Below are 14,427 nucleotides of genomic sequence, written 5' to 3' on the forward strand. Positions count from 1 at the left end.
CCTCATCCCTTTGCCCATCTCTCAGAAGTAGGCAGAGGCAGATCAGGAGACAGACTCAGGCAATGATAACAGATCTTCAGGCTGTTTCAATGCAGGCAGTTGCACACCCCCCTAGCCTATTCTCCATCAGCAGCCAGAAGCCTCAAGTAATATTTTCTGTCGCCCATACTACACCCCCAACTAGCCTACCCTAAGTGCTTCCTCAGTGAGAAAATATTTATTGTTACTTTTTAACATCGGTTCTCTCTCTGAAAGCAGTAAGATGCTTAAAACAAGCAGTAACATAAAAAGTAACAACAGTAACAAACAAACATAACCATAAAACGAAACTAGTCACCCACCTGCTCATCAGATCCTCCAGAGGCAAAGAAGTCTCCTGTTCTGGAGAATGCTACACAGGTGGCTGGACCCTGCGAATAAAATTTAAAGACATTTAAAACAAATATGAAAAAAAAACCCACAACAATCTCCATTGATTACAAGGTATTTCTCTTGTGACATCAGCAAGATATCAAAAATCCTTCTCTGTCAGGTAAGCAGCCCACAGTTACTGCACTAGGACAACTGGCACTCCGTTATCCTTTCCCCCACTTTCACTTGCAATTTAAGATACTCACCCTTCACTATCCATAGCATTAAGATGGAGTGAGGAACAAATCAGGTTTTACAACTCCAGGCTTTGCTTTTTTCATCCTCAGTCATCTCCTTCCCTTTAGAATTAGCATTACTAAAGTTCCTGTTCATTTTTTAAAAAGCAGAGAAAATGCTGAGTTTGTTACAGGCAGCCTTCAGGGACACACCTGAAGAGATGGCTCAGAGGAGAAAAGGGGGTTTCAAAACATACTGATACAGGTAATGCTGCATCAAGTGGTGTTGGAAAAAAAATACTGCCACTACTGACAAGTCTGAGCATACGGAAATCATTCACCGTGCCCCATAAGAATACAGGGTTTCTTTTACAAGCTGTTGAAAGGATGATGGTTCCACACAATCTCTGAAGTCGTGGCAATTACAGCCCACGTTTACCAAGTTCCTCTTTGCACCATCAATACTAGAAATGGGAAGAAAAACCCACTAAGCCAAGAGTTTCCACATAATCAAGTATAGCTCCCGGGTCCATCACTTCAAGAGTTACCCCAAATCTTCAGGAGACTGACACCAAGAGAGAACACATTTCATGGGCTGCTATGAGCAGTAGGATCACCATGGAAAATAGCACCTCTCCTTCATGCACCACCTCAACAGCCTGTCTTTCAGAAATATACAGCTGCCAATAAGGGACAGCATAAAGCAGTGGCTGATGACAAAAGCACTAACAAGTAGTGCTAAACGCAAGAGGTGAAAGGCAATCAGTCCTATTGTGATAGAAAAGGTTTTGTGTCCACAGCCACCAAGTGCTCTCTATATGTCCCATGCAGGCTGCTCAGTACAGAAGATCTTGCCGGTCCACCATGAAATAACTTCACATCATGCCTGAGCAGTTATCAACCAATGCAATCAATGTGCATCAGTCAATCTGGCCAAGGTTAGAAGAATTTCCAATCTAGGAATCCATACAATCTGGATATCTGCAGAGAATTCAGGGCAGGATACAGTTACTCATTTTGATGACCTAGTCATCAAGGTCTGTAAGAAACAATTCCACGGTTCTCAGCACAGGAGGAAGAAAATGACAAGACTGTCTGAGCACCACTGCAAAGAATAGGTGGCAGAAGAGTGGCAGATGGAGCAGCATCAGCAGAGCATATCTGTCTTTGCACATTAGCTTCAGTTTAAGGAGTACTACAGTACAGTTTTGGAGGAGGCAGCAATGTTTCATATCCCCTCACACGTGGGATGTGCAGACAAGAAACAAATGGACACCTGCAGCAGCAATGGAGAGTGCAAGAAGCAGGCAGGCGTTCCCTACAGCACTGTAGTTGGCCACTGTTAAGCTAGAAAGTGACAGTAGTTGTCACATTAAGTGAAAAACAGTAGACTAGCTTAAAACAGATTCTTTCTTAATAGATTTATGGAAGAGATGCACAAATTAATGTCTGCAGGATCCCACCTTCGTACAGCACAGGCACCTGTATTTTGGAGAAGCCTTTCATTTTGGGAAGTCACTTCTGAGCCTTTAAATGTTACTGACTGAAGTACTACTTGAGCAAAAGCATGAATTTCACACCACAAATTTATTTTAATATGTTTCCAATCTTTAAGCAATCCTACAGGAAGAAATACATGGGAAGGATGAGCCAGGAAGCTAAACAAAGCTGGGAAACCATTAAGTGTGTTCAAGCACAGGCACAAGAGACAAACTGTTCTAGTCAGAATAAACAGGCAAGGATCCAGACAATTTCTATTTTTTTTCTTAATGTCAACTGTTAGACCCACTACCTTGCACCGTTTGAAGCCTGAGCTTTTGCCAAAGCTGGAACGAGCAGAGGCTGAAACAAACATTTCCAGGGATGCCTATGGCCGAGCTGCCTGAAAAGGAAAGCTGAGTTTGCAGCAGACTGAAAAACGATCAGAAAAATCACCACTACCACAGTAAGAAAACACCACACTTCGAGTGCTCTTCTTTCAAGTAACAGTAGATATATCTAAGAAGACAGGTAAGAAGCTTCTCATTACTGTACTACAGTTATAAAAATGTATGTCCTAACAGGAGCTTTCTGATAGGAGCTCACGTCTTCCCAATGTGAAATTCAGATCCAGCTTATTTCTGTCTTTCCTTTGCTCTTTCTCTCTGTCTTTAAAAAGGTGAACTCTTCATTACAAATCTTAAAGCCTGACGAATACACAGAGATTACATTTGGGATAAACACATTACACTCACTGCACTTGGTGTCATGCAGTCCTCCCTGCCTTCACATCTGCTGGCACAAGATTATACCAGCAAAACTACATTTCAAGTAGGAATTCTAGACTCTTAAGAAACACTGGAAGATATTTCCATGCTATCATTTCACTAGAAGCATTTCAAAAGGTTTCTTCTGCTTTCTAACAGAAATATTCTGTAGAAATCTTGCTGAAGTACACGCACAATCATTAGTGTGACTAAGCTTGTACAACTAATTCAGCATTAATTACTGCAGATATTTCAAACGAGAGACACTGTCACTTATCAGCTGAGACAAAGTGTGCTTATGCCACTTTCTCCCACTCGCTTTCTCCAACAGTTCAGCTGTCTGACCACACCATGAAGAATGCAGATCCTCTAGAGTAAATGGAAAAACAAAAGACAAGTAAGCAGAACGAATACATAGGCAGAAACTGCACAACATTGCTCAAAGAAAGTTTTCTGAACGAAGCAGAAAATGTAAGAGAAAGGATCCATTCACACTATCTATGTCTGTCAGGGTATCAGATGCTATATTTAAAAGAATCAGCCTCCTGAGGTACAGTTAGGAGGGCTAAGAAACTATTCAAGATACTGCTTAAGTCTCTTAAGATTCAGTGTTTAAGAACTGACAGAAGTGTGGAAGACTGCAGAACAGCAGTGTGTTGCAAAATGGTTTCATCAGTATAAATATTTCAGTGTATTTAGTCAGAATTTAGTACAACGTAAATCACATAAAACCAGGTACTAAACTGACTCCAAAGTCACAGCATTCTGAAAGGGAAAAAAAATGAAGCGCAGCAGAAAATATCCTCCCAACACAGAAACTGACATCAAAGGCCAACTGTACTTTTGTAAGTTCAAAGAAGGGAGACAAATAAGTTGACAGACACAGCATCCTCTACAGATTTTTTTACATGAAGTGAAAAGTCTATTTGCTATGTATATTTACAGCACCCCTCCCAGACATAACAAACTACATGTGTTGCTGCAGCATAATACATCAAAACTAATCGATGTTCTACTCATTTCCTCCTGTAAGGAAGGAGTGTCAGGCAGAGTGGAGACACACACAGAGAGCCTTCAAAAGGACACACTGCTCTCACTCTGGATGCAGCCTACAGCCCTGGAAACATACACAGACAGAAAAAAAAAGAAAAAAAAAAAGGAGAGAAAGCCATACAAAAGCAATGATAACAATGATTATATCTAATCCTCTGCTGCTGATGCACAGCATCTTAAGCAATCTAATTGATGTGCAGGCTATCCCCAAGAGACAGAGATTACTTTCTCCTTTCCCACCTCTACATTTTCTCACTTAGAGAATCACAGAATCGTAGGGGTTGGAAGGGACCTCTCTCAATCACCAGTCAAACTCCCTGCTAAGCAGGTTTCCTATAGTAGGCTGCTCAAGAAAGCAACCAGGCTGGTATTTGAGTATCTCCAGAGAACGAGAATCCACAACCTTTCTGGGTTTTAGTGCTCTGCAGCCCTTCAAGTAAAGAAGTTTTTCATAATGTTCACATGAAACTTCCTCTGTTCCAGTCTGTGCTTGCTGCCCCTTGTGCTGCCACTGGGCACCTCCAAAAAGAGGACAGCCATGGATCAAGGCTAACAACCACACAGCATTCATTGCCTCAGCAATCCAGTTTGATCAGCTCACACAAAACAAATTGCAGCCTTAAGAAAAGATGCTGAGAACTATTCTGAGTGGCTTTAACATAGTGTGCCTTCACTGCCTTAGAAGGATGGAATCTGAAGCCAAGATACAGATTACAGGACTCGATGACTGGCAGGATGCTAGTAGCATCTGTAACAGTTGGCAAGGCCATGACAAGAGACAGAAGGAATAGCATCTGTGGGAAAAAAAAAAAGCTCTCAAACATGGATCTCAAAATAGATCTCTCTAAAAAAATACTGAAGAGAGAGGCCAAGAGTTTGGTTTGGAGGAATGGAAGTAAGCTTGGAGCATGGAGTCATACTTGCACACAAATGACAAATAAATGGGTACCGCCTATAAATAAGAATCAGATGATCACAGAGAAAATCTTCTGGATTAGCTTTTCCTCCACAGCAAAACTAGTGAAGGAAAGATGATGATTTCACAAACAGCAGGGCCAACACCATCAGCAGTCAATTCAACTCAAGAGAGGAAAGATTTTAGCTTTAGTGTAACTGAAGGAACAAAAGCCAGCCTGGAGAGAATCCAAGATTAAACCAGTGGTAAAAAGTTTAAGGATACACATTCTCTGAGATCAAAGGAGAGGCAGGCAGCTAGCTAGAGTGACAGGTGGGGTCAACAATGCTGACAGAATTATTTAATTTTACTTTTTAAAAATGTGGGAGAAACTAATTCAAAGTAGAGAAGAGCCAGACAACTATGTAAGAAAGGTGCCAGGAGCTGGAACAAGGCATTTCTAGAGGATATGAATAACTTCTTTCGAGTACAACTGCTTCCTTTGCTGCCCACGGGACAGAATATACCAGCCAGTACATTCATTCAAACTCTCTTAGAATGGACTAAGTAGCACAAGGAGGAATCACAGAATCACAGGGTTGGAGGGGACCTCAAGGATCACGAATCTCCAACCCCCTGCCACATGCAGGGCCACCGACCTCCACACTTAATACCAGCCCAGGCTGCCCAGGGCCCCATCCAACCTGGCCTTCAACTCCTCCAGGGATGGACGGGGCATCCACAGCCTCTCTGGGCAGCTGTTCCAGCACCTCACCGCTCTCTCTGTAAAGAATTTCCCCTTGACATCCAACCTCAGTCTTCCCTCCCTCAACTTAAAACCATTTCCTCTTGTCCTGCAGTTATGAACTCTTTCAAAGAGTTGATTCCCTTCCCCTCTGTAGGCTCCCTTTAGGTACTGGAAGGCTGCACTGAGGTCACCCCGCAGCCTTCTCTTCTCCAGGCTGAACAAGCTCAGCTCCCTCAGCCTGTCTTTGTAGGGGAGGTGCTCCAGTCCCCTGATCATCTTCATGGCTCTCCTCTGGACCCTCTCCAACAGCTCCCTGTCTTTCTTGTACTGGGGGCTCCACACTTGGACACAGGACTGCAGATGGAGCCTCACAAGAGCAGAGCAGAGGGGGACAATCATCTCCCTGTCCCTGCTGCCACCCCTCTTCTGATGGAGCAGGATACCATTTGCTTTCCGAGCTGCAGGAGCACACTGCTGGCTCATGTTAAGCTTTTCATCCATCAGGACCCCCAGGTCCTTCTCTGCAGGGCTGCTGGGGGGGATAAAAGAGGAATGAATGGTTGTTGAGGCCTGGGAAGCAAATAAGACAGCAACAAGTACACTGAAATCCAAGGTATGAGTGATGTTGCCCATCCTATCACTTGGCTTCATCAGCCAGGGGACAGACAGAGTAGCCAGTGGGCTGAGCCAAGAATAGTGTGGATGGTTATAAAGCTTTGGGTTGCACAGTGGGCTCTCAGGATTGGCATATCCATGCTCGACCAATCTGGGGCAGAGAGAGGTGGTTGGATATTTGGAACATGGTTAGGCACAGAACAGTCCATGCCTACCATGTATCCGGACAGCAGCTCACGCAGCCACCAAGGAATGATGAAGCCAACACACTAACTTGGATAAGATGCTAGAAGATGTCCAAGAGATAATAATGGCTACATAACAAGTTGCAACACGCTGGACAGAAGACAATGTGGATGGCAGTAAAAGCATGGGGGCTGCCCTCTGAACGTCACATACCGCCCAGATATGTCCAGGATGCAGCTGAGACCTTTGCCAGAAACAACAGCATGTCTCACCAGAGGACACCAAGCCTTGCAGAGATGGCATGTTGACTACACAGGATCCCTCCCTCAGTCTGAAGGGGCCAGGTACACCTTGACCTGCATCAGCACAGGAAGAGGATTAATGGATTAATAGGATAAATAACCTTCTGGTCCCTGCCCCTGAGAACTTAGAACCTGGAACCCACAAGGTAAGCTTGCCTTGGGAAGTGCAAGTAGGGCCAAATTGGCGTGGACTACTCGCACCATAGGGAGGAATATTAGGAGGAGGAGGAGTGGTAACACCACCAGTAACTGGCACATGGCCATCAGAAATTATAATACACACCCCAATTTTCACCACAAAGCAGACCCTTATTATATCTCTCTGACAGATCAGAACCCTCCTTTGGTACATGAGGTAATTATCCAACCATCAGCCAGAGGATGTGGTATCAAAGGCCTGGAAATGTCCCTGTCCACGCAGAGACTTATGCAGGACAGGAATACAGCATCTAGTCTGCCATAGAGGACAGGTCTGCCTCTCTTAGCACCCACTAAACACCTCTTCAGCTCCCCTGAGATGACTGACAGAGGCAGAAGCAGCAGGAAGCCGGGTGTAACTGAAGAATTACATGATATTGCCTTCTTCAGTGACATTTAACGACAGACTTTTTGAACATCTTCTGCAAAACAAGCCAAAAGGACAGAGAACTGAAAACTGCAGCCTCTTTATGGAAAACCTGTGTCCATGAAATAATAACACAGCGTCACAGCAAATTGCATCTCTGCTGGGAGTGCAATTATGTACTACACTGTAAAGGACAGTTTGACCCTGATACACTCAATCACTGGTTCATACCATGAAGGGCTTGAGTGCATGGGAACTGTTGGGTCAAAGCCTGAACCAGGGATAGAACAGCTGTTGATGGGGCACAGCCAGCTCTGGAAGCACAGATGGGAGCACCTGTGCTCCCTAACCTCATGTAAGGGCTGGTTGCTGCAAGGGAAGCATCTCTACTTGGACACTGCTTCCTTTGGAATGTTTCACAAGCCCTGAAACAGGTGACTCCTTTGTTACCAGATTGTGACTGCTACCTTTCTTGGGTGATCTGAAACCAGTTTAAAGTGGCATCTGTATTGCCTACCCTTACAGTACAAACCACTGATTCTTAAAAACTGCACAATGATAGTGAAAGCATAAGGAAGAGAAAGGGAAATTAAGAAAAGCACATAGGATTGAGTTGTTAAATGTAAATGGCATGTTTTCATGCTAAATGCCCCCAGTTGTAATAATCTTCAATGGATTGAGTTTTAAAGAGCCTTTCCCAGCTACACTGAGTGAGAAAGGCAAGCCTGCACCTTCCCAGCACAGAGTTAGGTGTGCTACAGCATAGCACAGGGGAAATCTGCTCTGCATCCCTAGCATCCCTGGCACCTCGTAATTAATGTCTTTTATATTCCTGAAAGCTCCAGTTTAAAAAACAACAACAACAACAACCACAAAAAGCCACCAACAGAAAGCACACGCAAGGGAAGAACAGAGCACTCATTTCCTTTCAATATTCAGAAATGCTTATCAAAAGCCAAATGCTTATCACGATGCATAACCCCTCTCTCCCTGGGCTGATCCACTTCTTTGCAACCCTGAATGTCTTCTCACCCTCCAGGGATGGCGAGGCCTGCATGGATGCTTCATGCCACCTATGAAGAGCTGGCAGCAGGTAGTTAAGCAGCACGTTCGTTTCGTGAGCACCTGCTCAGAAATCTTGCTCTTAAGTCAACAAGGAAAGCCGAGAGCACTCATGCCACCCAGGCAGGTGGAATGCAGCTATTTGGTTGTTCAAGTTGCTTGGAAGATTTATTTTCTGACCTCCTATTTATACATATAAACAAGCGCCGTTTCCTAAATATTTACAAGGAATATTTATGCCACTACAGAAGCTGTCTGGAAATGCTCTACAACCTGCTACTCTCTAGCAACTACCTAGATGCTCCAAAACATTGTGTTCCTCCGTGATGATTCAGTGCCAGAGATGGACTTACATACCAACCCAGTGTCTCATCTGTATGAGTTTAGGCAGCAGTACTTTACAGCTTCAAGCACGCTAGAATGAAAAGATGCAGAACAGCACAGGATGATATCTCACAGCTGCAAGATGTCGGCTCCAAGCTGCAAACTTCTGTCTCTAGCAATCCTTCTGTTACAACAGGGCCGGCTCCATCACAACTTTAAAAGACAGTAAATTGCAGTCCTCCCTATGTAAACTACAGCTAATCAGCTGGTAACCAATTCCCAGCACTCCAACAGTTGCGTCAAAGTACATAAAAAGGACATCGAGGCATTTTTCTTCAAGTGTCCACTTACACACAGCCTCCCCAGAACAACACAGCAGCACTCAGCTGCCAGAATAAGAACTGAGGACCAACGCAGTCACCCACACAGAGTCATAACTCAAGAATGTCTTCAGAACAGGCTGTTCATTTGGTGATTAACCTACAGCCCTCCCTTGAAAAAGCGAATCTACTTAATGAAGAACAACAACAAAAATCCACACCCACTTCATTTTTAGAGATGCTGGCAGAAATCACAGTGAGACTGGAGGAAAAAGGCCCTGAGGATCAAAAAATCCACATTTATACACCAACACTGAGAACAAAGAACAGCTTATCATGCTTGTTAAGTGAAAAAGTAAGATACATCTGCCGAATGAGAAATTAAAAAACCTCACAATACAGTAATCAGCAGAGTGAAAGCCAACTCAGGATTATGCCAGGACTGGTTCTATTCCTATTTCAGCTTAATGTAACACCCTTAAAAGAAGATCAGAAAGCACTGTCTGCCACTTTTATGCTTCTGCTTGTTTCCAAAATGGAAGAGGTACAACCCCACAACAGCAGCTAGCTGTGTCACTGTCAAAGCCTTTCCAATACCAGCTAGATGGCTAGGGGAGTGATGGCTGTTATCTCAGTGATCTGAAACAACATGGGAAAAAAAATAAAATCAAGGGGCTTTAAGCCCACATCTGAATAGATGATTTAGGAAACAATTGTTTTGTGGAAACCCTGAGTTCAGTACAGCACTTGACTAAAGGGTCTTTCCGTTATTTAATTCTGAGGACCTCGTTTGCAATGATCCATGTTGAATTCTCATTCAAAGCTAAACTGTCTACATTTCAGAAAGGAGGAAGGAATGGAAAGCAGGTTCAGCTTCCCAACAAACAATAACCATCCACACTGCTTCCTAGGAGAAGTATAAAAGGCATAAAGATCCACTCTCCCTCCACATTGACCCTTTTCCAGGAAACTACTTCCTAAGCTCCTGCTTCACCAATTAACAAAAGAGACAAATATGAGAATCAGATTAGAACAATAGGTAAAAGCTTTGAAGTCCTATCTGATATTAGCACCCCCTCACCACTTTCCAAAGAAGAAAGTTTTTTGCAGCTGAGGTTTATGTCTTGAGATATGCAGCATTTGTTAGCTTCTCTTCAAATCTTTGTTCCATTCCTTTCAGCATAAAAACTGACCAAAGGAGTTTAAATCAGATCTTTCCATGAGGCAGAACTTCAAGTATGAAGTTGTTGTATTTACCCACTAATACCACAAAAAGGAGAAAAGTTTACTAATACAAAGTTAAGGAGAAGTTGCTGAATGAATTCAGGGATTTTCAGATATCAGATAAGGCAATCACTAGATATAAAGCCACAAGAAACCAGAACTATCAGTTCTGCAGCTTACACAGATGTTGCTATTGCCCAGAATCAACCGTCCAGCAGCTTCAGGGTATGATTTTCCCCAGATAGTTTTGATGCTTCAAAACTCAGCCTCAATATAACAGAGAGACAAGTGGGTTAGGAATTTGTTTTGGCCCCTAAGGAAAATGAATCTTTAAAACACATTTGCTTTTTTGTGCCTTTGAGCCCCAATTGGAACAGACAATAAAATTAATCAATGTATTTAAAATGAGAGCTCCAAGCATTCATATACTAATTACCTTTACAAGGAACATGTCTGGCAGCGTAATACTAATAGTTCAATCAGTTAAACCTAACCAGCTGGCAGTATTTATCACCTTCAATTATTTAATTCAGTCAGTTAACAAAATGGAAACGCGCCCAAATGACATCTCAAAATATAATTTCCTCCATTTTACACCTACTGTCAGACAAACAGCATATATCTTCGCTCACGTCAGAAGGCTGAGTGCTGTTTGCACCTCTTTAGAGAGAGGGAGGGGGGCTGATCTGCAGAACAGAGACTACACAGCAGTGTTAGAGCTGAAGCACAGCTCTGCTGGTGTCCCTTGGGCTTCACGCTCAGTTTTGAGCACTCAGACCGTCCTGCTTTGTCATCATCTATTCTCTCTGCTCCCATCTTACCTCCTTTTCCTCCCTTACGCCTTCCCTCCAAAACAGTGATGATCTCAAAGGTTTTTTTCATTCTTATCACCATTATTATTTTAACAATGAAAGGAAGTTTTCAAAAGACTTTTGGCCACAAACACTGACACGCAGGGCTTGAGCACAGATTTGCCCAGTGAGTTTCTGTGCTTTCATACAAAAGGCTTTTCCTCACCTGGTGACCATGAAGAGTATACAGAAGTCTTCCTTCGAGCAAGTCCAGAATTTTGAGAGTTGAATCATTGGAAGCAGTAATCAGGTAATTTCCAGAGGGGTGAAAGGATAGACTGTTCACCGCAGCGGTGTGCACTAAGGATGTAAGAGGAGATGTGTACAATAATCACTGTGACCAGTTCACATAAGCCCGAGGCAAAAGAATAAAGTACATGCACATTCCAATGTCTGTTATGAAGTTTAATAGGAAAACTGTCAAGGGGGAAACATTCCACCAAACTCCTCAAAGCATTGAAGAACAAGGGCACCATTCAATTCTTGTAAAAACAGCCACTACTTCACTGAAAGGAAAAAGGAAACTTTGCCAATTATTCTGAGATTTAAGACTATAAAAGCTTCCAGTGTAGTCCTATAATGTAACTGTATTCACAAGTGAGTTATACAGTTCTGTGACAGAGAGGGACACTGACATATCTGGCCACAGGGGAGCTGCTGTTCTTGTTCCTGAGTAATTCTACAATAGAATCAGTAAGCTCATACGTTAATGAGAAGGCTGAAATTCCTACGAAACACAAACTTAACATTGGTATTGTGCAGGGGTGTTCGTTTGGTTGCTTTTGTTTTTAATTATCATTCTTTATTTACTCCCTGACTCTAACCAATGCTAGGTCTAGCAAGAACTAGGAAAAAAGAACCAGCAAAATTGAAAATGGTCCAATACAAACATTATTTCTTCAGCCATCCGATTCCCTACCACAGAAAAAACTAAAATAACAGGAACGAGTAGACAAACTGTTAGGAGTATGATCCTGAGGATCTTGTCCAACCCTGGTGATTCTACAATTCTACGACTCCAATAAAGCAATCCTTTTTGAGCAAACATGAAACCCAAGGGTTACTCTGAAGAGAGCTAAGGAAAATGCTCTAGGAAAAAAACACTTCTACATTACTGCAGCATCAGGCATCCACCTCATACAGAACTTCTTTCCCCCCGGCCTTTTACAAAATGAACTATTGTGGAAATACATATTTACAAGCCATACATTTCCCCCCAGCTTTCTAAGAGTATGTGACATTATAGAATAATAAGACTATGCTTGAAGAGAGTTTTAACTACCCAATTGTTCTTAATTATACCAACTGCCCTACAATATTCTATCTTGAAACTATTACTACTGATACAACCCCTCTCAACACCTCCAAACTAAACCTATGCTCCCTTAGCACTCTGATGTACATGACAGATCTAAGCTGCCTGTTAAAAATGAACAAGTAAAATGCAATTTCAGACACTAGCATCAATTCTTTCACACCTACGTGTGAATGTGAAGAAGGAATCCGAAAAAAACCTCACTCAACTGTGAAACTGACCGTCTATGCTTTTCAAGCTCTCCAACACAGCTAACTCAGCTTGAGTTCTTACAACCCAGTTCCTCTTGAGCTGCATGATTGAAAAAGCACACCGATAAGAATCATCTTAACACCAGACTGGTAACTTCCCCACAGTTTTTCTTGCGTGTGAGCACCAGCAGACAGCTGGATCTTCCTCCTGACCCCTCACCCTTATTATGTCATACTGGACAAAAAGGGTACGTGGAATTCTAGCTTCTAAAAGAACACTAAATACATGTTTCCTTGGAAAATTTTATTCTGAGGAATCTGTAATATCTCTCTGCCCTTCAATGTCTGTACTCAGATACAAGCAAGCACGTATTACGTCGACAAAAGCAAGTCCTGACAGGAATCAAATAAGAAAGAGATGAAACTAATGATACAACCCTGGAGTTCCAGTTTTGTGGAAAAGACTTTTCATAATGGAAAGAAGTGACACGGGCTGTGCCCCTGGAAGCAGGCACAGCTTCTTGCCTAAGCAGCTCTTGTCTGCCTAAGCTCAGGGAAAACTGCATCTTTCTTCTGCCACGCCAACTCATACCTCCCAAAAAAACATTCACAACATCTTCCCCAGAAGCTGGCCAACGCAGCCAGCAATTTCATACTGTGACCAATACCTGGGGTGCAGCACAAGGTGGCACCTCCCACAGCCGTGCTGCTACAAGCTGACTCTAGCTGTCAAAGCCTGAGAAAAATAACTTCCAGTTCAGCAATGGATGTCGTGCTCAGTCATTGCATTTACAAGTTAGCTGCCGAACACTGAGTCACTCCAGCCATGCAGGACTGAATACACACAAGTAGTGACAAGCAGGCAAAAAACATCCCACTTGACACAGCCACAAGCCCAGAAGCTGCTATCCACCACTCATCTCTCTGTCTGAAGTGCAGACATGTACCAAGTGCTCTTTTCAACCAGCAATGAATAAGGAGGTTAAGGCTGTTTCCACAGACGTGCAAGTGAAATGCCCTACACACACCTTCATACAGGAAAAAAAGTCTGCAGGTAACAAATACTGACCATTTTAATTAGGGGTTGACTTGCTGTACAAAAAGAGTTAGCACTAACTAGGCAAGTGAACAAAGCATCTGTTTACTTTTCTGAGCAGCAAATGGGACCGGAGCATCTTTACTTTTCTAAACACACACCATGCAGGAAGTTTTGCAGTTTGCACTCCACATCCAATTTTCCTTTGCAAATGTTGTAGTTGGAACAGGGCCTGGCAGCAGGAGCAGCAGCACAGCTAAACGACTTACCCCTTCTGGGAAACAACCAGACTTCAACACGTAAGAGTCTGCGGCAGGGCTGCTTAGCCATTAACTCCTCAGTGCCACCCCGTATTTAAAATGGATTCTTCTGAAATCAGGCAGTTTAAGCACACACAAAGGAAAGAGACTTCCCCCTAGTGGGACTGAGCGGGCAGCTCCAGCTGGGAAAGCCACAAAACTCAATCAGGTTTAGCCAGAAGGTCCGTGTGAAACCCCTCATAGAGCAGAATTTAGAAACTCATCCTATGAACGCATCAGTTTGAAGTACTCACACCGGTGGATGAAGTGACAGCCACCAGCAGCTGCACATTTCTTTGGCTTTCACAACAACTTTAAGCTCAAAATTTAATTAATTATGAGGACTTGCACAGTAGCTGCTGAAAAAACATTCATGACAGGAAAAGATCTCTTCAATAGAAAGAGTGTCAGCCAAAAATGCTATTTAGTAAGGGTAAGAAGCAGGCAAAACATACAACTCCAAGACAAAAGTAAACCTGGCAGTTGAACCTAAACCACATCACACTCAGACAATTAAATAGCAGTAAGGGGAAAGCAGGAAGAGACCATTTTTGAGCCAAATGATACGGTGGCTGGAAAAAAGCACTGCAAATCTTGAAAAGCAGTGC

At 43.1% G+C, this 14,427-nt stretch overlaps 1 protein-coding gene across 3 annotated transcripts in view; it reads right to left on the reverse strand.

The window, feature by feature from the left end:
• The window catches only part of POC1A (POC1 centriolar protein A), a 53,725-nt gene that overhangs the window by 22,690 nt on the left and 16,608 nt on the right, over positions 1 to 14,427 (reverse strand). For all 3 annotated transcript variants that reach the window (XM_019619997.3, XM_019619998.3, XM_003209961.5), the window contains exons 7-8: positions 11,145 to 11,278; positions 342 to 410 (exon numbers count right to left, since the gene is read on the reverse strand). In XM_019619997.3, coding sequence (XP_019475542.1) covers positions 342 to 410; positions 11,145 to 11,278 — 203 coding nt within the window. The remainder of the gene's footprint in view (positions 1 to 341; positions 411 to 11,144; positions 11,279 to 14,427) is intronic.

Source organism: Meleagris gallopavo, chromosome 14 (assembly GCF_905368555.1).
Source record: "Meleagris gallopavo chromosome 14, MGAL_WU_HG_1.1, whole genome shotgun sequence".
NCBI classification, from domain to species: Eukaryota; Metazoa; Chordata; class Aves; order Galliformes; family Phasianidae; genus Meleagris; species Meleagris gallopavo.